At 50.5% G+C, this 21,664-nt stretch overlaps 1 protein-coding gene across 1 annotated transcript; it reads left to right on the forward strand.

Moving 5' to 3' along the window:
* Positions 1–347: 347 nt before the first annotated feature.
* On the forward strand, positions 348–3,638 carry FZD10 (frizzled class receptor 10). Its single transcript, XM_055323160.1, has one exon. It carries the CDS (start codon positions 757–759, stop codon positions 2,500–2,502), a length of 1,746 nt encoding a protein of 581 aa, XP_055179135.1. The 5' UTR covers positions 348–756; the 3' UTR covers positions 2,503–3,638.
* The last annotated feature ends 18,026 nt before the right edge of the window (positions 3,639–21,664 follow it).

Genomic DNA, 21,664 nt, shown 5'->3' on the forward strand with positions numbered 1-21,664 from the left:
CCTCTCCTGGAAAGCGCCCTCGCCCGGGGCCCACCGTCGCGGCGACGGAGGATGCGCCTCGGCCCCCCGCCGCGGACCACCCGCCCGCGCCCCCGGCGCGTCCCGGAACCTCAGCGATGCGGGCCCCTGGGCGCTTCCCTGGGCGGGGGCGCGGGGGCGGGGGCGCGGGGGCGGGGGCGCGGGGGTCCGACCCGCGGGCCGGGCGGCGGGAGCGGGCGCCGGGCCGGCTTTCTCATGCAAAGCGGCGGCGGCGGTGGGGGCGGGGGCGGGGGCGGGGGCCGGGGCGGGGCGCGCTCGCGGGGGCGGGGGCGGGGGCGGGGCCTGTCGCCGCCCGGCTGCGCTCCCCCCTCGCCTTTTGCGCGTCTTCCCCGCCCGGGACGCGCGGCGCCGAGCAGCTGCGGCCCGGCCCGGCGAGGCCGGCGCGGAGGGAGGAGCGGCCGCCCGCCGGCCTCCCGGACGCGCCACCGGGGCGCTCGCGGAAGAGCCCAAAGTTTGCCGCGCCCGGGGAGTCGCCGCCCGCCGGGAGCCCCGGCCCCGCAGCGCTTCCCGGTACCGTTGGCCAACTTTGCTCACCCCCCACCCCCCGCGGCCCCGCCTCGGCGGAGGCCGGGGGCGCGGAGCGCAGCGCCCCGGCCGGCGCGGCGGGCATGGGCGGGGGCCGGAGCGGGGACGCGGAGCCGGGGCCCGTGGCCCGAGCCGGGCAGCGTCGGCGCTGAGCGGGGCGGACCTCCCCGCCCGGGCACCTCCGCCGCCAGCATGCCGCGCCCGGGCCCCCGCCTGTGGCTGGTCCTGCAGGTGATGGGTTCGTGCGCCGCCATCAGTTCCATGGACATGGAGCGTCCGGGCGACGGCAAGTGCCAACCCATTGAGATCCCGATGTGCAAGGACATTGGCTACAACATGACCCGCATGCCCAACCTGATGGGCCACGAGAACCAGCGCGAGGCCGCCATCCAGCTGCATGAGTTCGCGCCGCTGGTGGAGTACGGCTGCCACGGCCACCTCCGCTTCTTCCTGTGCTCGCTGTACGCGCCCATGTGCACCGAGCAAGTCTCCACCCCCATCCCTGCCTGCCGGGTCATGTGCGAGCAGGCCCGGCTCAAGTGCTCCCCGATCATGGAGCAGTTCAACTTCAAGTGGCCCGACTCGCTGGACTGCAGCAGGCTCCCCAACAAGAACGACCCCAACTACCTGTGCATGGAGGCGCCCAACAATGGCTCGGACGAGCCCTCCCGGGGCTCGGGCCTGTTCCCGCCGCTCTTCCGGCCGCAGCGGCCGCACAGCGCGCAGGAGCACCCGCTCAGGGACGCGGGCCAGGGGCGCACCGGCTGCGACAACCCGGGCAAGTTCCACCACGTGGGGAAGAGCGCGGCGTGCGCGCCGCTCTGCACGCCCGGAGTGGACGTGTACTGGAGCCGCGGCGACAAGCGCTTCGCGGTGGTCTGGCTGGCCGTCTGGGCGGTGCTGTGCTTCTTCTCCAGCGCCTTCACCGTGCTCACCTTCCTCATCGACCCGGCCCGCTTCAGGTACCCGGAGCGCCCCATCATCTTCCTCTCCATGTGCTACTGCGTCTACTCCGTGGGCTACATCATCCGCCTCTTCGCTGGCGCCGAGAGCATCGCCTGCGACCGGGACAGCGGACAGCTCTATGTCATCCAGGAGGGGCTGGAGAGCACCGGCTGCACCCTTGTCTTCCTGGTCCTCTACTACTTCGGCATGGCCAGCTCGCTGTGGTGGGTGATTCTCACACTCACCTGGTTCCTGGCTGCGGGCAAGAAGTGGGGCCATGAGGCTATCGAGGCCAATAGCAGCTACTTCCACCTGGCAGCCTGGGCCATCCCGGCGGTGAAGACCATCCTGATCCTGGTGATGCGCCGGGTGGCTGGGGACGAACTCACCGGCGTGTGCTATGTGGGCAGCATGGACGTGAACGCCCTCACCGGCTTCGTGCTCATCCCACTGGCCTGCTACCTCATCATCGGCACTTCCTTCATCCTGTCTGGCTTCGTGGCACTCTTCCACATCCGGAGGGTGATGAAGACCGGTGGGGAGAACACGGACAAACTGGAGAAGCTCATGGTGAGAATCGGGGTCTTCTCGGTGCTTTACACCGTGCCGGCCACCTGTGTGATCGCCTGTTACTTTTACGAACGCCTCAACATGGAGCACTGGAAGATCCTAGCCACGCAGCACAAGTGCAAAATGAACAACCAGACCAAAAGTCTGGACTGTGTGATGGCTGCGTCCATCCCAGCGGTGGAGATCTTCATGGTGAAGATCTTCATGCTGCTGGTGGTGGGCATCACCAGCGGCATGTGGATCTGGACATCCAAGACCCTGCAGTCCTGGCAGAATGTTTGCAGCCGCAGGTTCAAGAGAAAGAGCAGGAGGAAACCTGCCAGCGTGATCACCAATAGTGGGATATACAAAAAAGCCCAGCATCCCCCAAAAACCCACCTCGGAAAATATGAGATCCCTGCACAGCCTCCCACGTGTGTGTGAACTGGCTTCTGGGGGAGGCCGGCGTGGAAAACCTTCCCAGACAGGATACAATGGCAATCAGAGCCAAAACATGGTGCTTTTCCTGGTTGGTTGTTTTTTTTTTTTTGTTTTGTTTTGTTTTGTTTTGTTTTGTTTTTAATAAAAGTAAACGAAAAAAGTTTTTACTCTTAAATTCAGGATACTGTGGTACGCTCAAAGTAAAAATGTGCTTATGGGGTTTTTGTTTTGTTTTGTTTTGTTTTCGCAAGGAGAGCTCCTCAATTAAGTAGCCTCTCGTGTAACTAATTTGTGGTAAAGTAGTTGGTTCAGCCCCCAGAAGAAAACTTTTGTTTAGAAGCTTCCATAAATACATAGCTGTGTGTTTGAGTTGGCTTTGCTACCCATTTACAAGTCAGAGGAGAGATGGCTTCTTTGTACATTGAAGAACTTTTGCTGGGAGCATTGGGGGGGGGGGTTGAGAGAGAGAAAGAGAGAGGGAAGTGGGTCTCCGGCAGGAGCCATCCTAGGGACCCACCCCCAGGAAGGCTGTGTGTGGGACAGCAGCTTCTGTGCAGACAGGAAGAAAGGGGAACCCTGACAATTTAGCACACTCCAGTGGATTTGGAGTCACTTAAAATAGACTCCAGCCTCTAGCCTTCACAAATGGTCTTTCTCCAAGACAGAAACTTCCACCAAACCTAACATTTGCAAATGCAAACAATGTGCAATACGTTTCTTCCCTCTTTCCGTTAAAATGAAAAGAGAAACAAGTATTTTGCTGTACATAAAGACAACAAAAGAAATCCCAACAAAAGCACGGAGAGGCCCAGCCCTCAGAAACCCTCTAGTGTTACATTTTGTGGCTTTTTAATGGAAACCAAGCCAATGTTATACACGTTTGGACTGATTTGTGGAAAGGAGGTGGGGGGGGGGAGGGAAGAAAGATCATTCAAAAGTATCCAAAGGGCTTATTGACTCTTTCTATTGTTAAACAAATGGTTTCCATGAATAGCTCAAGAAGCACTAGACAAGTCTACATTATTCTCCCCCACCATCCCAGGGAAGAGTGGTCCTGCTTGTGTATATTTGTAATATATGATATTTTTCATGCTCCACTATTTTATTAAAAATAAAATATGTTCTTTAGTTTGCTCTGGTGCCTTGTACATTGTGAGGTTTTCCTTCCCTGAGTGTGGAGAGAGCAGAGCAAACTTTATCCCCCTGCTAGCTTTGCAAGCAAATCCTGAGTGTGCATCTCTATCCAGAGATCACTGACTATCCATATGAAATGGCAGATGGGCGGATTCCAAAGTTAGCAGGATAATTTAGTTTCGAGTTTCTATGGAATGACATGCAGGAAACATGGAAAGCTGGACACTGTTTGCCGTGACTCTTGGTGGCTGGATGTGAGGGCCTGGCGGCTGTAGACATACTTCATCAGGGAATGCCTGGGCTACTCAGTGTGGGTAAATCCTGGAGAACCTGGATCAGCTTTGGGTAAGATCTCCCAGGAATGGGGCCAGCGAAGTCAGAGAATTCAATCAGGGTAGCGTTCGGTGGGCCTGCTGGGATCAGATTGTACCTAGAGAGGGTTCTGTGCATCCGCTCCAAGTGTGCTGGCTCTGTGGCAAGTCGAGGACAGGTTCACAAAGCAGAATAGAGACCTGGACAGGATAAACTATCTGCTAAGGATGGCGAGTCTGTGAACTTAATTCATCTCCTGTTTTTACGTGGGGAGCCCTGGAGCTGTAGAGACCCAAATTGGGCCCCAGTTCAGGGTCAGAGGCTCAGCAAAATTCAGGTCCGGACACGAAGGATTGCAAGGCACAGTCCACACCTACAGTCGTGGGAAATCAGCAGGATCAACCAGGCTCTCCGCAGGGTTGTGCTGTCAGGCTCGCAGCTGAAGGAACAGCCTTTAAGAATTTTGAAAATGTACTAAGCACTTGATGGACAGAAGCCTGCGGTCAGGGCAGCCTCTTTCCTGACGAGGGTATTTAGGAGGTAAGCCTGGTGACCGTGAGACCACTCTCACATGACACCAGAGCTGAGCAAGGGGATGGGCGGGTCTGTGGGGGCCACCTCAGCTGGTCTGTGTATGGCTTTAGCCTGCCAGAGCAAAGTCCCTGGGTGGTTTGGGATCAAGGTCAAGAAACACCAGCTAAATAAGGCAAAGTAATTTAAGATAAAATCCAGAATAGCCTTCAGTGCACTAAAAAGGGGGGAAATGGTTTAAGAAATGCCCACAAATAAAAATCTATCTGTTGATTGTTCCCACTCGGCGCCCCTAAGACCATCCGGGGATATTGATATATGGATGTAGGTATGCTTGTAATGCTCTCTTTGGGTGACTCAGGAAAAAGAAAACTTACGTGCTTGGAGCAGAACTTTGAAAAATCTAGAAGGATAGCAGGACCTGCTGCTGTGTGGATGCATCAGAGCTGAATATGATGCCCCAAGCTCTCAATTGTGAGCTCACTGGACTAATCAGCCACCTAGCACGCATCCGTGTGCAGGCATGTGGGCTGCAGACCGCAGGATCCGGAAGACCTAAGTGGGACGGCACACAGAAGCACCTCTGCTGTTCCTTGTCTAGAATGTGTTTCCGTGTGGGACACACTCGCCCCCCCCCCCCAAGCTACAGGGAGCCTGTTCACAAATGTCCAGGGATTTTACCATATGGTCGGGGCAGGTGCATGGGGCCTCGCCTCTGCCACTGATAATACCCGTAGCGGCAGAAGGGCGCTTTCTCTAGGAGCCACAACCTGACCCGTGATTGCATACAGAGGATTGGTGAATTTTAGGAGAAGTGTCAAAGCTCGGAGAAATCTGCAAACACCTCTGCTAACTCAGGACTTCCACAGGATTTATAGATCGCCTTCATAGGGAGATTTCTCAGCCTCAGCACCTTAGCTCCGGGGAAATGGAAACCCGCTTCAGGTGACAGATCCCGGAGGTGAGGTCATAGTTAGAAGGCCGGAGAAGGTGACTGTCCAGAGTCACACTGCAGGCTGTCCCTGGGTATTTCTTCCTTTGGCACCCAGCCACTCACCACCTCCTCCATGCCAGGGCCCAGGAAACGGGGCAACTGCCCCTGGCTCTTGGCTTCAAGGTCACCACCACTGGTGCGGGAGCCCCACACTGTGGTAAAGAGGCTTGTGGGCAGCACATCTTCCACACGCTTCTACTTTGAGTGGAGGAGGCTTCCCAAAGGTGGCTCAAAATGCACAGAAGGCAGAAGATCCCACACGAATAGTGTCGTGGCAAGGTGGTGTTGCGGGGACATGTTGATGGCTGGAGCAGAAGTTATGAACAGGGCATCGAAGCGTCCACGCATTCCTAGCCTGTGCCCGGAACCTAGCCTAGGCCTCAGGGTGGCAATTATCACAATGAAATCGGTCCAGCAGACCCTTGGGAGCACTTCCTGCATGCTGATGGCTTTACAGGCTTGTCTCCTCTAATTATTGCTCAGGTGCTCTTATCTGCCCCACTTTACCCTGAGGCCCAGAGAGATTCAGTAAATTCCCAGGGTCACACAGCAAGTACACATCAGAGCCAGGACAGGAACCAGGGGTCTGGTCGTAGATCCTGGACCACTGACTAGATCAGTAATTGCTGGATGAGGAAGTGATAGTGGAGCACCGATGCTGGTTCCCAGGCTAAACAGTTTAATGTACTCATTCAATCTACTGACACGCTCTGGCGGTACTATTCTCATCCCCATCTTACCGGTGAGGACGATGGACCACAGAGAAGTCAAGACACGAACACAAGGCCATGCAGGTAGTGAGCAGGGCCCAGAATGTGAGCCGGGCCATGTGGCTCCAAACCCACACTCCTGAATACTAGCTAGCCCCTCACCTCTCTGGATGGTTCTAAGGACTCTGTGTGTGGAGTAATTTGGACTTCACGGCGGCTGTGCCATCCCTGTGCTATGAGCAGGGGGCACAGGGCACACTGGCACAGAATACAGATGACCTTGCTGGCTTGGAGGACATAGGGGGGGCGGCTGTGGCAAACTGTCTTCTGCAGTAGTCAGAGAGTGAGCAGAAAAGTGGGTACTCAGAGCCAGGGCAGCAGGGCTAGGGTCAGGCCGAGACAGGCCAGGGGGATGCGCAGTCAGGGGTGGCCCCCGTTCTGACCTAAGGGGTCAGGCAGCCTTCACCAAGACAGCAGGAAGGAAACGGAAGAGGGCCAGGTGCCATGTGTTGCTGGAGAATGGAAGATGGACACAGGTTAGGCATGTTGTGTCCGAGGGGCCTCTGGTCCCTCCTGGGGGAGGTCGGTGTGCAGGCCAGGAAGGAGGCTGGAGGCACAGGTGGATGTCTGGAAACAGTCAGATTGGAGGAGGGTGGGGAGGGTGGAGAGTGGAGGGGGTAGGAAGTAGGAAATGGTGGGGAGGAAGGCAGAGAGAGAATGGAAGAGGGCAGAGGGGGCAGGAAGGAGGAGGAAGGGGGAAGAGGAAGAGGGGAGGGGAGGAGGAAGGGAGAGGAGGTGAGGAAGAAGAGAGGGAGGGAGGAGGGAAAGGGAGGAGGGAGAAGGAGGGAAGGGAAGAAGGAGGAGGGAGGAAAAGGGGAAGAGGGGAAAGAGGAAGAGAGGAGTGGGGAGGGGGGAGGAGGGAGGGCAGGGAAGGAAGAGGAGGCCTCAGCAGGAGCTTGAGGAGGAGCAGTCCCCTGACTGCTGGGGCTGGTTTCTCACTGTCACAGTAGAGGAGTGCAGGTTACGTAGTGGGCTCATCTGCAGGCCAGTCGGAATAGTGAGGTAGAGGGAGGTAAGGGGTGAGGGGTGCTGGGGGGGTGGACACTCCAGAATGGCTCCCCGCTCCCCTGCTGCGCCTGGAGCATTCACTCTGCTCTTTCCTTCAACCCTTGGGCCATCCAGGCAGCCTTGAAATCCAGTCCTCCGGCCCCCACCAGCGCCTGTGGGGATGCCGCTTCAGAGGAAAACAGAAAATAAGCCAAGAAGTGTTCTCGAAACTGTAGATATTATCCGACTTCCCATATTATTTCCCTAAAAGGAAGAGCGGAGGACAGAAAGGAACAGAAGAGGGGGGCACCTACCCGTCACGGGGGTGAGGGTATACCACAGTCTGGGGCTGAGGGCCGCCTCACCCCTGTCTTGCCCCGGTTTCCAGTCTGATTTGGCCCTTGGACCAGCCGCTGGGCTTTCCTGCCTCTGTGTCTCCCTCCATAAGGTGGAGGTGCTGTTGGTGCCTCCCTCACTAGGCGCTCAGGGTCCTAAGTGATCAACTTTATGGGCCTGTGTTTGTACAACCACGCAGGGACGGCGTCCGCTCCCATGTGGCACTCGCAGGACCAGTTAGGGCAAACAGGGCATGAACCATGAAGGCTGCTGGTATGATGCTCGCTGCCCCCCCCCCCCCCCCCCCCCCCCCCCCCCGAGTTAAACCCAGCATGCTAATGAGTAATGATCTTTAAAAAGAAAGAGGCTTTCTTCTGTTTTTTGTTTTGGGGGTTTTTCTTTTTTTAAGGGAAACACTTTCCCAAAGCTGCGTTCAGGTTACACAGAATACCCACTGATCTTTCAAGTTGAAAAGGCGGGCACAGCGTCGCTGCGCTGGTGGAGAATATGCTCCGTCTTCCTCTTTGAACACAATAACATCACACTCACTTCGCAGGGCAGCAGACCTCAAGCGCCGACGCCTCTGCACGCAAACACGCGGAGACGGCTATAATGTGCCGGTGGAGGAAACGCGGCCAGACTTCAGGGAAACTCGCTGAACACGCTCCGGCAACATAGTGTGGAGTGTTTTTTAATGTTTTATTAAGAGTGGGAAGGCCAAACCGGAGGGAGGAGGGGAGGAGGCGTTTGAAATCCGTACAGATTAAGTTTCCACTGCTGGGGTGAGCCTTCGTAATTGGGGACTCAAACAGTCCCGCCCCTGGGAAGGTGATGCTCCCAGACCCCACACAATATCCACAGCCGAGGCAGATTTCTCCAAAGTCCCAGAGTTTCGCTTTGTTATTAGAAGACTTTTTTTTTTTTTTTTTTTTTTTTTTTTTTTTTTTGCAGGGCGGAGGGTGGATACCAAGCTCGCATCCAGAGGGCTTCAGGTTAAATACCCCCTTCCATTGCACACGAAGGGACTGCTGCCATCGGTGCCTTCAAGGAGCACTGTGATGATGGATGAGATGCACTCAGGTGCCCTCTGACGACTGGTGGTCTCTCCCAACAGATGTCCTCAAAGGGAGCACTTTATGGCGTGCGGGGGAATATTTGCACTAAAAGAGAGACAGAGAGAGAGAAAAGAAAAAAGAGAGAGAAACAGAAACAAACCCACTTAAAAACCCATCCTAACAATGTTTCAGTATTTTAGGCAGAACTACAAAGTTATCAACCCTGACAGATGATCAATCAGCTCCTGCTTTGAAAGGTGGGTGCCGGTGATTATGAGGCGCAGGTGCCGACTTTGATCAGAAGAGACAAGCGCTGGGGCTGCTGCCGGTTCTCCTCCCCTGCTCACCCCCGGGGGCAGAGCAGCACCTGTTTACCTCCCAGGCCCGCCCTCTCATAAAACACTTGGATTTTGCTGGCTTTGAGCAAGATTTTTCATTTGCAAATGGCTTTTCTTCCTACCGCTCATCTGGAGCAATATTACCAACCTTGTGTCAATATCATCTAGGTCCTTGGATTTCAGGCCACAGCAGAAGGCTTAAATTCAGAAAAAGTTCAGGCCAGCTGAAACGTGCTGTTTTTTGTGTCTTTTTTTTCTTCTTAAAGGGACTTTGTAAAGTATTGGGAAAATAAATGCCATTCTGCTCTTCCATGCATGGCAGAGCACACAGAGGACATGAGAGATTTACAAAAAAATTGTGATTCTGATTTGCTTTAAGGATGACACAGGTCTCACAACAAGAATGAAAGGAAAAAGTCCATTATAAAGCGTACCATGCTCTGAGGGGTGTCATGATTGTAGCCATTTTTTCAATTAATAAAGCCCAACACTGCAGCAATGTTCAGAGGATTGAATCACATCTCTAGGGTAATAGAGGGCATTAGGGAGAAAAACATAAGAGAGGAAGGGGCATCAAACAAAATTGGAAGTGAATTTTAATTTCCAGCCCACCTCTGCCTTCTAAAGGTTTTGTTCTTGTCAGTTAGGTGATCCCACTGGGTTAGGAGTGTATCACTAAGTCTAGTCAGTGAGGTGGGATAGAAGAATGGGTGTGTATATGTGGAAGTCAGGAAAGGTTCTAAGAAAGATTTTTGCTTCATTATGAAAAGACAGATGATGAGGAGACCTGTGCTTTTCCTGCATGTAAGTGATCAGTGAAAGTTGTACGTGGAGCTATTGCAGCCATTTTGTAAGCATGAGGCAATAAACTCAATATTCAAGTCAGCACTCTGAGCATGGCAGGTGCAAAACAAGGAATATCCAACTTCGTGATGACTTCATTAAGCTCCTACACCTCTAGGTTTCTTATTACTTGAGGTAATTAACTGCCTGTATTCTCCGGGAGTCTGCAATTTGGTTGTCCTAAGACTGGTAGGAAAATATGTTTGAGATGGTCAACTAGTCCAGTGCTTCTGAAATCTTAATGTGCATACAAATAACCTGGGGCTCTTGAGAAAACACAGTTCCTGATTCAGTAGGTCTGGGTGGGACCCAAAAGTCTATGATTTTAATAAGCTCATAGGTGGTGCTAGTGACGCTGGTTTTCCTGACCTAGTTTGAGTGGCAACCCATCACTATCTGAAGTTTAAAGTTCCTGCTCATTATTCCTGACCATAATTATATGCACTTCTCTTGGGCACCACCACTTTTGTGTCCTATCTTGGATTATCTTGGGTAATAGTTTTTAAAAATGTCTTATGTTAAGATCTGCTTCCTTATGAGTATTTCCTTTTAGCTCTACTTCCGTCACATGGTCTACTTTACTTCATTTAATTCATTTTCCACTTCAAAGCGTCTGTATTTTTAAAGTTGAGTATCATGTGCTCCCTGAGTGTCTTTGGATTCTTAAAATTGCTGCCCAAACAACTTGGTTTCACCTTACTGACTGTCCTCAGAGTATGCTTACCTTGGTCTAAAGTCTTATCCAGGAAGGATACATACAAGTGGCTACAACTCTCCTGGAACTGTCTAACAAGGACACAATACAGTGGAACCATTGGACATCTACAGCAAACATTACACATAATAATGGGACACAAGAGGCACTTTTATGAAAGTCAGAATAGAACAAGGCTCTCTACTCTTACCCAACATTACCTCAGACGTAGTCAACCGTGCAGTAGGCTAGAGGAAGAGAGAGAAGGTAAGACCATTGGAAACTGCCATTATTTGCAGATTATGTGATTAAAAAGACAATTGGCTTAAAATAGAATTCATGAGAATTAAATAGGATTGATAGGGAGACTAAGAGAAAACATATCTGTAGAACCAGCAGCTTCCTTATAAACCAGTTGAAAATATAAAGGAAGTAAAGACTGCTTTGTAGAATCCACAAAAGCCTAAGTAACTATCAAGAAACAAGATGTGCAAGCCCTTTTGAAGAAAATGCCGGTGTTTCTGATGAGCATATATAATTGGCTCAAATATTTACAGAATTATGTACCTGGTCAATGTATCTGTTATCTCCAAATCAATTCCTAAATATAATGCAATTCCTATGTAAGTATAGGTATTTTTTTGGACTCTCCAAAATGATGTTAACCCATCAAATTGAGGCAAATACCCAAGGAAGGGAAAAAACTGAAACCATTGTAAGAAGGAGCATAATTCTATCATTAGTCAATGCCCTTTAAACCTGTAGTAACAAAAACAGTATGGGAAAACAGCATGAAAATCTGCAAATTGATGGAACAAAATATACGGTCCAGAAAGAGTCCTAAACACATTTGGCACTTTATTTCAAACAAATAAGAAAAAATGGCTGATTCAGTCAATAGTGTTGAGGCTTGTTTCAGATTTGGGGACATTTTTATCAAATCTCTACCTCACACTTTTTATTAAAATCCTTTTGGGACTGTTAAAAAAATCAAAAGTAAAAATAATACTACCATCAGGGGGAAAAGGTTATCTAAAATTTTCATTCCACGGAAAGGAAATGCTGGTGAATACTGGACACCACGTACCAGGAAAGAGTCTTCTTAGCATGACACAAAGCCAAAACCAATTTTAAAAAATCATAATTTGACCACATCAAAATTTGAAATTATATACGGCAAAAAAATTAATAAAAAATCTCCATAAACAAAATAAAAAACAGAAACTATATTTTTCTGCAAAGGTATATAAATAGGCAATTCAGATGAGAAGAAATACAAATCATCTATAAACCTGAAGAAAGAGTTAAACTCACTAGTGGTAATCAAAGTATGTGAAAGAAACACTATTTTTGCCTAAGAGATTGGCCCTTTCCTTCTATGGCTGATAATAGCTAGATTTGGCTTGGGTGCAGAGAAATGGGCTCCTCGTGTCACATTGGTGAGACCATAAAGTAGATTGCCGTCACTAGAGCAAATAAATGTGTATCCAACACCTTTTTAAAAATATAGGGGCAGCCCCGGTGGCTCAGCGGTTTAGTGCCGCCTTCGGCCCAGGGTGTGATCCTGAGAACCAGGGATGGAGTCCCACATCGGGCTCCCTGCATGGAGCCTGCTTCTCCCTCTGCCTGTGTCTCTGCCTTTCTCTCTCTGTGTCTCTCATGAATAAATAAATAAAATCTTTAATATATATATAATATAATAATATATTATGTAAAATATTAATATATATAATATAATATACCTCTTAATATATATATATACTAATATATATATATATATATATATATATATATATATCCAGTAATTCTGGCCAGTAATTCTATATAGAGCCAGTAATTCTATTTGCATTAAATGTATTGAAAATCGAGGACAACCTAGGTATACACCAGCAGGCTGACTGTTCGATTCAACTGTGTGGCAAATCCTCAGACTATCATGTAGTCATTGGGGTAATTACGTAGAAACATGTTATTAACATGGGCGAATGGCCAACGGTATTACTAAGAAAGCGGCCATCAGCCAGGGTGGACCAGTACAGCCCTCTGGCTGTTTATAATTAGCATGTATTCGGATTGGTCTGTACCTATGCCACATCAGTTGTTAGACATTTTGGATATTAATCTGCTGTTAACTGAACAAGGCAGGTTATATAATATATTCTGTGTCACACCATTTAATTTTTTGTAAAATGTATGTGCATACCAAGGAAGACATAAAATGTTTAGAGTAGTTATCTATGCAGGATATATAGATAATCTTTATCTTCTCCTTTATACTTTTTCAATTTCAGTTGTTGCTGCTAAATATGTATTAGATAGATGATAGATAGATAGATAGATAATAGAATGATAGACAAAAGATGGATGAGTGGATGGATAGATGGATAGAAGGTTGGATGGATGAGTGGATGGATGGATGAATGAATAGATAGATGGAACTGTGGATAGATGGATGAAGGGATGGATGGATAGACGGATGGATGAGTGGGTGGGTAGATGGATGGATAGATCAATGAATGGATGATGTAAGGGCAGATGGATAGATAGATAGATGAATGGACAGTCAGAAGGGTGGATGAATGGGTGGGTGGGTGGATGGATGGATAGATCAATGAATGGATGATGTAAGGGCAGATGGATAGATAGATAGATGAATGGACAGTCAGAAGGGTGGATGAATGGGTGGGTGGGTGGATGGATGGATAGATGGAAGGGTGGACAGATGCATGGATGGATGGGTGGATGGATGCATGGATAGGATGGGTGAGAGAGTTTGCAAAGCTAATGAAAACAATAGGATGATTGCCTACTTCTTTGTAGACCAGAGGCTGCAAATCCAAATGCCTTAGGGACTCAGAAAACAAGGAGTAAAGCAGTTAGTATGAGAAAATCATCAAGGAGTTGTTATAGGGTCTATAAGATCTGCATGTCCTGTCTGAAAGGGTATGTATAGCTAAGTTCCAAACAATTGCTGCATTGCAGACTTGGGAGCTTGGTGTTAACAGAAATTCTGATTTTTCAAGCTAAACCGAAAATCTTGATTTTTTTAAGGGGGGGCAGGATGGTCAAATCTCCTGCTTTTAAATGTGGACAATGAATCAGAATTCGTAAAAAACCCTGTGCATGACAAACAAACCATGTCTGCTGGCCTCCCTCATGCACCTGCTGTTCTAGCCTCTAAACTCTAGTTCACGTAAGGAGAACTACACCAGCTTTCCAATGTGCACCTGGTATGGATGATGTGACTTGGGCTCTCTCTGCTGCCTTCCACAAGTATGAACCATTTCAACTTCCCCACCTCATCCTGCTTCCGTAAGAGTGCATGTCCCTCTACCCAAATACAAGGGTCATGTCTACCCTGTTACACTTCCTTCACCAACCTCACCGTCACCCCTTTGGTTCCTATTTGGCTCCCTCCTCTTGAATGTGCCTAGTTCCGAGCTCTTTCTGATGCTTATTTCTGTTATTCAACACATGGTGTTCTTTTCAAGTCTCCATCACCCAAAAGTTCACAAGTGTTTTTTCGGGGCCTTCCAGCTTCACAAAGTCACATGTCCTCTCATTGTGGAGGGTGAGTGAGTTTTCCAATTCCTCAAGTCTGCTGTTTGGAAACAGTCAGGTAATGGCTGACCAGCGGCAGGTGGTTCTTCACAAGCCAGGCTTTATTTCCAGCTTGGGGTTCTGACAGCCCTGGGGGTGACTTCGGTGGCAGCAACCCTGGAAGATTTCCTGCAGCAGCATATCCTCAGTGCTGACATTCTCCGGGGGAAAGATGCAGAAGCGTGAGAATGGGCCTGGGAGCATCCTTCCCAGCTCTGTGTGCAGTTGGCAGCTTTAACTCCGCGCAAGCAGGAGCGTTTACACCACAGAAACTGGCATGTGCCAGCAGTGGGGGCTGTGGGTCCCTTAAGGGAGCTGCCGGCTAAGCTTCTCCAGCTCGACCCCTGACCCATCTGTGTCTTTATTCTCAGATGGAAACCCAAGCAGCATGTTCTTAAATATGTGAACAGAAGTGTGTGTTTTTCTCATGCCTCCTTTCCTTTTTTTATCTCTTTTTTTATAATAAATTTATTTTTTATTGGTGTTCAATTTGCCAACATACAGAATAACACCCAGTGCTCATCCTGTCAAGTGCCCTCCTCAGTGCCCATCACCCAGTCACCCCCACCCCGCACCCTCCTCCCCTTCCACCACCCCTAGCTCGTTTCCCAGAGTTAGGAGTCTTCATGTTCTGTGTCCCTTTCTGCTATTTCCCACACATTTCTTCTCCCTTCCCTTTTATTCCCTTTCACTATTATTCATATTCCCCAAATGAATGAGAACATATAATGTTTGTCCTTCTCCGATTGACTCATTTCACTCAGCATAAAACCCTCCAGGTCCATCCACGTTGAAGCAAATGGTGGGTACTTGTCGTTTCTAATGTCATGCCTCCTTTCCTAACTACTTTAGAAAGTACTCAGATCCTCATAGTTGCATGATGTACGTCTTATTCTTGAAGTTACTACAACAAAAGACAGAAATCGCGATGACTTCTCACTAAGAGAACACGTCACTGGGGCATTTGTTTCCCAAGTGGGTGCTGGCTGCTCCACTCCCAGGATCCTTTGCCCCTTTTATTCTGTTTGGGGGTCCGTGTGGTTAGGGGGGAAGATAGCCCCACTCTGGTGGTCTCCACCGCCTAGCTCCATCCAGCTTCCCACGGAGGTGGGCACAGGCCAGCTCACAGAGTGTCTCCGTCCCCCGGTGGGCACAGGCCATCATTCGCGGGGGGCAGGGGGCAGGTAGCATGGCTACACCAGGCCTGAAGGTGTCACCACCATTTTTTTTTTGCTGGATTTAGGGCCCCTATCCTGAAGACAGGGCCAACACTCGTAGGGGAAGGTATTTCAGAGGATCTGAACTGAAGCTATGCTCACATCATAAACCTCTGAGGCAATCTGTGCCCCAATGAGATCTATCTTGAGTTTTTTGGCTCGGAAATTACTCTCTAGACAGTAAGGTAGGGGTTTCTCCTACCTGCCACCGACTAATGAGGAGCCCCAAACAGCACAAATGCAGCTCGTGGCTTCCGGAGGAGAGCCAAAGGAGGTAAGTGGGTTCGTCGGGGGTTCTGCTCATTTGCCACTCAGTAGCACGCACCTCAAAACATATATTCTCATGAAGAGAAATCTCACAGAGGAAGACATAGACATGGCCAACAAGCACATGAGAAAATGCTCCGCATCACTTGCCATCAGGGAAATACAAATCAAACCACAATGAGATCCCACCTCACACCAGTGAGAATGGGGAAAATTAACAAGGCAGGAAACCACAAATGTTGGAGAGGATGCGGAGAAAAGGGAACCCTCCTGCACTGTTGGTGGGAATGTGAACTGGTGCAGCCACTCTGGTAACTGTGTGGAGGTTCCTCAAAGAGTTAAAAATAGACCTGCCCTACGACCCAGCAATTGCACTGCTGGGGATTTACCCCAAAGATTCAGATGCAATGAAACGCCGGGACACCTGCACCCCGATGTTTATAGCAGCCATGTCCACAATAGCCAAACTGTGGAAGGAGCCTCGGTGCCCATCGAAAGATGAATGGATAAAGAAGCTGTGGTCTATGTATACAATGGAATATTCCTCAGCCATTAGAAATGACAAATACCCACCATTTGCTTTGATGTGGATGGAACTGGAGGGTATTATGCTGAGTGAAGTAAGTCAATCGGAGAAGGACAAACATTATATGGTCTCATTCATTTGGGGAATATAAAAAATAGTGAAAGGGAATAAAGGGGAAAGGAGAAAAAATGAGCGGGTAATATCCGAAAGGGAGACAGAACATGAGACTCCTAACTCTGGGAAACGAACTAGGGGTGGTGGAAAAGGAGGTGGGCGGGGGGTTGGGGTGACTGGGTAAAGGGCACTGAGGAGGGCACTTGACAGGGAGCACTGGGTGTTATTCTATATGTTGGCAAATTGAACACCAATAAAAATAAATTTATAATAAGAAAAAAAAACATATATTCTCAGTAATGCTTCAGCTTTGCTCATGATCTGGCGAGCCAGGATTCTGGAAGGCCTCTGACCACCTTGATGGTGGCTGGGGCTGGGGATCTCTTGCCACGCTTACTTCCCTGGCATATCGGACCCCTCGGTGCCTCTCTGCCAGATGGTGTCCCAGGCTCTGGGGCCTCCTTGCAGGACGCCAGCTTCAGCATCGGGTTCCACAGATGACGGCAGCCTCCGCCCAGGGCCAGGTCCTCGGAGACCGGTGCTGCTTCCCCCAGAGCCTGTCTGATGGGAGTCTTGGAGTCCACCTGGATTCAAGGAGTGAAACCAGCCCTCACCTATGGCTCTTTCTCGCCCAGGAGACGGTGCTCAGAGCTCACCCTGAGCGCGGAAGAAACAGCCTCCCTCCACCTCCCGCCGTGTATTCCCGTCTTATGGGGTGTTTTTCATCATAACTTGCAAACAAAATGGCTTTAGGTGGGATCATTTCTACTTGTGAGAAGCCTACTGTCCCTGTCTTTGGTGGCACTGTGACTTTTAACTGAGGATGTCAGCCCCAGAAGAGGCTGCACTGTGGGGCGATTTTGTCCAATGTGCTGACAGGCTTGGAGCCACCGGGGGACTCCAGGTCTGGTCTGCAGGCCGACGAGGGACACGTTTTGTGGGCCGAGTCTGCTTATTTCTGGAAAAACCCAACTTCCTGTTTCTAAGGGGGAACAGGTTTAAAAGGCCTCATAAAAAAGTGCTCAAAGCCCCTTGACATCAAATGGTTCTTACAGGGCAGCATCTGATGAGTTAAGTGTAAAGGAATCAGAAACATAAGGGTTGAATTTCCCCGCAGATACACAGAGGTTATAAATTAAGGGGGAAGAATCATGTCAAAACATGTTCTGGCATTAAGCCAGAACTGAAAACGTTTGAAAATTGGTTTTGAGATGGTGGATGTACCCGAGTCCTATCTCCATGCATCCCTTCTGGTTTATTTATTTTTAAACAAGCAGCAGTGGAATTGCAGACAGGGGAGCAGTTCTAATTGGAGTTTCACCAAATTTTTAAAAAATTTTCTTCCTGCAGGATGGTCCTGCCCAGAGACGCCAAACACTCTTGTTTTGTGTTGGTTTTAATTGAGATTTCAAAGAAAAGGCCGTAGCTTTTATAGCTGTCGGTATGGTTCTTATTTAGATTAAGGCCCCAGGAAGGATAAAGCTCATTAAATTCAGTGCATGACCAGGGAATGGCTACGTGGCCTTTCTTTCACCTGTTTTTGGGAGATTTATGCACCTACAGCCTTTGCATCTGGCCACGGGCAGAGCCTGCATGTGGACGGAGACGTGGGAGCCACTGTCTCTCAGAGACATACCAACAGCAGAACACAGGGGCCATCCTTCCCGGGAAATGTTCATGATCTCCGAGGGCACTACTTTTTTCTTTCAAGCTTTTCACTTTCAAAACTTTAAAAATGGGGGCGCCCAGGTGGCTCAGTGGTTGAGCGTCTGCCTTCGGCTCAGGTCATGATCCCAGGGTCCTGGGATCAAGTTCCACATCGCCCTCTCCACAGGGAGCCTGCTTCTCCCTCTGCCTATGTTTCTGCCTCTCTCTGTGTGTCTCTCATGAATAAATAAATAAAACCTTTAAAAAACTTTAAAAATGTCATAGTTATTAAAAGTGGACACTCCAATGCCAGCCAAAAAAAAAAATGATTTTGCAAGTGCATTTGCGTCCAGATTGCTTATGTCATTTCTTAAGTCATTGGAAAAGGATGGTGAGCCCTGAGCAGGTTGGGGACAGAGCCAGAATGCCTAGTGGTCCTCAGCTGGGTGTTCCCTCCCATCCTTAAAAAATCAGATTGGCAGCAGGAATGTTTTCCTAAGCAGCTCTGCCCACCAGCTCCCCACCCCCCCACAGCACAGCAGAGATGGGAAGGACTGGTCACGGGGACCAAAAACCAGCATGGCCTGATTGTCCTTCCAAGTGACTTGAGGCCAAGTTGCCGGTCAGCCAGGCGCTCACTGTTCTGAGAGGCACCTCTAAGTTTCCACTCCGGGGCTGCGTGGCCAGGGTGAAAGAGGGACACAGGGTAAGCACAAGGACAGCCTGGCCATTCAAGTGGCAGGCCATTATCTACCATCAGCTGGGTGTGTGTGTGTCTGCTCCGTGCAGTGGGCACGTCCACCGCTGTTTCTCCTTCGGGTATCTGGCAGGTCCACTTCCCTCCAGCGGCCGTCTTTGGGCGGCTGCTTCTCCATTGCTCCTGCAGGCCCACTGTCCTTCCTGCCCTACCCCCAGGAGGCTGACCCCTACTCACTTGATCCGGTTGCTGATGGGTTTGGCTGATCAAGGGGAGCGTGTTGGGGGTGTTGAGGCACCTGCTCTGCCCTGTGCTCCTGGCCCGCCTGACCTGGCAGTGATGGTGTCCGTCTCCCCACAGCCCCGCACCCGTCTGGCTGTGGCTCCTGTCCCCGGGGGTCAGCTCGCTGCAGTCTGGCTTGCTCACCTCATCCCTGCCCTGCGGGCTGAGGCATCAGGGTGCAAATCTGGCTGTCCGCCCAGCCCCTACCACCCACTGCTGAACACCCAACTCCACTGCACGTGGCTAGGGAGCCCATGCTTTAGATGCTCTCTGGGTGAACCCCATCTCGGTGAATCCGAGAGGCTCTAACAGAATGCTACAGCCTGGGGAGCATGACAGTTCCCATGTGTGCTTCTCGGGGCTCTGGAGCCTGGGTGTCCGGGTGCTGGCAGATTCTGTCCCAGCGAGGGTGGCGTCCTGGCTCACAGACAGCCACCGCCTTGCTGTGTCCTCCTGCTTTCCCTGTGTGTGTTTAGCAGACCTGGCTGCCTTCCACCTCCTATAAAGGCACTGACCCTGGCTGGGAGCCCCACCCTTAGGACCACACCTAAACCTTGTCACCCCCAGTGGCCCCGCCTCCTCACACCATCCCACTGGCGGTTAAGACTTCAACAAATGCACTTCGGCAGGGCGTGCACAAGCATTCCTCCCAGAACACCCTCTGGGTGCTGTCCGAGTCCCGCAGGAACCCTGCCTGCCTCCCGTCCTCTTTGAATTAAGCTATTCACTCCATTTCCACATTATTGAACATCTACTCCTAGGTTTGCAAGATGAACCTCACAACTGTATGTGAATTAGAGCTTGAGGAACATTTGTTCAAGGCAGTCTTCATTCTCACGGCCACAGGGTTCCATCCCCACTTTGCAGAGAGATAATGAGGACGGGGCGAGGGGGCAGGTGGTGGGAGGAGAGGATGCTTACATAACAGAGCAGTTATTGGCTTTCCCGCTCTCCCAAGCATGAGCCTAAACAGCTGAGGTGCTCAACGAATCTGCAGATTTCTTTTTAATTGGACAATGAGACACAGAATAAGCCAGTGAGTGGCAAGGTCTGGGGTGCTCTCCCAAAAAGTCAGGAGAGAACAAGCAGCACAGGTGGGTAAGCAAATCTGCAGTGTCATCTCCTAAATATTCCACCACAAACCAGCTGCGTGGGGCTGCTTACTTTTTGCAACCTGATTATTTCGAGGCTTTTGGCCTGGAGGTGGAGATGCTGCTCCTCCTGGAGGAGCCTCTGTTTCTACCGACTCCACACTTGCCCAGGAGAGTCCCAGGCATCTGACGGTAGGTGGCCCAGGGACACTGGTCCTTCTGGAGCATCCTCTGTGTCGCTCGCCCTGAGAGCCAGTACCCTGGGACACACCATGCCAGCCCAGTTTATTGACCTCGTGGAACTCCTGATGTTTTTGGATTCCACCCACTGCCCACTTGCTCCCCTCCCCACCCAACTTCAGGATGATTTTTCTTTAAATAATTCATTGAGGTAAAATTCATATAACGTGAGATTAAGTACTGAAGGTGAACAACTGAGGGGTTTTTAGTTCTTGCACAATGTTGTACGAACTACCAGCTCTGTGGAGTTCCCCAGTCTTTCCATCCACTCCTCAGGAGGACCAGCCACACACCTCTTGGAGCAGTCATCTGACAGGCCCCTTCCACCTTTCAGGATTCAGGACGCATGATTTTTCTCATCATTTACTGTCACTGCTGACTTCAACCCAAATCTGTGCCATCATCTGAGATGAAGGCCTCACTTTATTCTCTCTCCCCCAGTCTCTCCTGAATTTCCCATGGCTCATTTTTCCACCTCCCCCAAAACTTAATGAATAACCCCCTGCAGGGGACTGGATTGTGTCCCTCAAAAGATATGTTCCACCTCCTGGCATCTGGTTCTGTGAATGGGACCTTGTTTGGAAATGAAGTCTTCTCGGATGTCAAGTCAGGGGTCTTGAGATGTGGCCACTGTGGGTTTAGGCTGTTTTCATAAGAGGAGGAAGGAGATGGAGACACCGAGACCCAGGTGAGAGGGTGAGGGAAAGACGGAGATTGAGACAGGAGTGATGCAGCCACCAGGGAGGGACGCGTGAGGATGCTGGAAGCCCAAGAGGCAGGAGGGATCCTCCTCAAGCCCCAGAGGGAGCACAGCTCTGTCCAACACCTTGCTTTCAGACTTCTTGCCTCCAGAGCTCTGAGAGAATAAATTTCTGTTGTTTGAAGGAACCCAGTTTGTGATCATTTGTTACAGCAGCTCCAGGAAACTAATGCACCCCCTGTAAGCGTGTTTATAGAGTAGTTGTCAGGAACGCAGTTGTGTGAGCCACATGGCTCAGTCCAAGCCTGCCTCCAGGGGGCCATGGGCAAGGGGCTTCATGTCTGTGTGGCCCACTGGTAATCGAGCACATGAAGAAACCGATCCCCGGGCAGTGAGGACCACAGGAGTCCATCCATGTGCCTGTTCAGAACACCACCAGGGACTCAGGGCTGGGTAGCTGTTTGCCACACTGGTTCCACCCCTGTCTTCTCAGCCCGTCAGTGAGATCCATGCTCAGATCCGTGGATGGTGCACAGGTGACCCACGCTTAGGCCCACGAATGGTCCACATGCGATCCACAATCAGGCCTGTAGATGGTACACACATGATCCACACTCAGACCAGTGGATGGTGCATGCATGATCCATGCTCAGGGCCCTGGCCCATCTCCAAGCCCTCCTTCCCTGTGCTCCTGTATCCAGGGCATGTCCATTCAACATTTGTCTCTTGGCACTTAGCTGCTCTCTTCCGCATTCCTACGGCCCTCGGGCTACTGGCCAGTTCTGCAGCT

The sequence above is a fragment of the Nyctereutes procyonoides genome, unplaced genomic scaffold (genome assembly GCF_905146905.1).
Source record: "Nyctereutes procyonoides isolate TBG_1078 unplaced genomic scaffold, NYPRO_anot_genome, whole genome shotgun sequence".
Classification (NCBI taxonomy): Eukaryota; Metazoa; Chordata; class Mammalia; order Carnivora; family Canidae; genus Nyctereutes; species Nyctereutes procyonoides.

Bases quoted from the DNA above. Each gene is read 5' to 3' on its own strand.
- FZD10 (XM_055323160.1), top strand. From the start codon at position 757: ATGCCGCGCCCGGGCCCCCGCCTGTGGCTGGTCCTGCAGGTGATGGGT.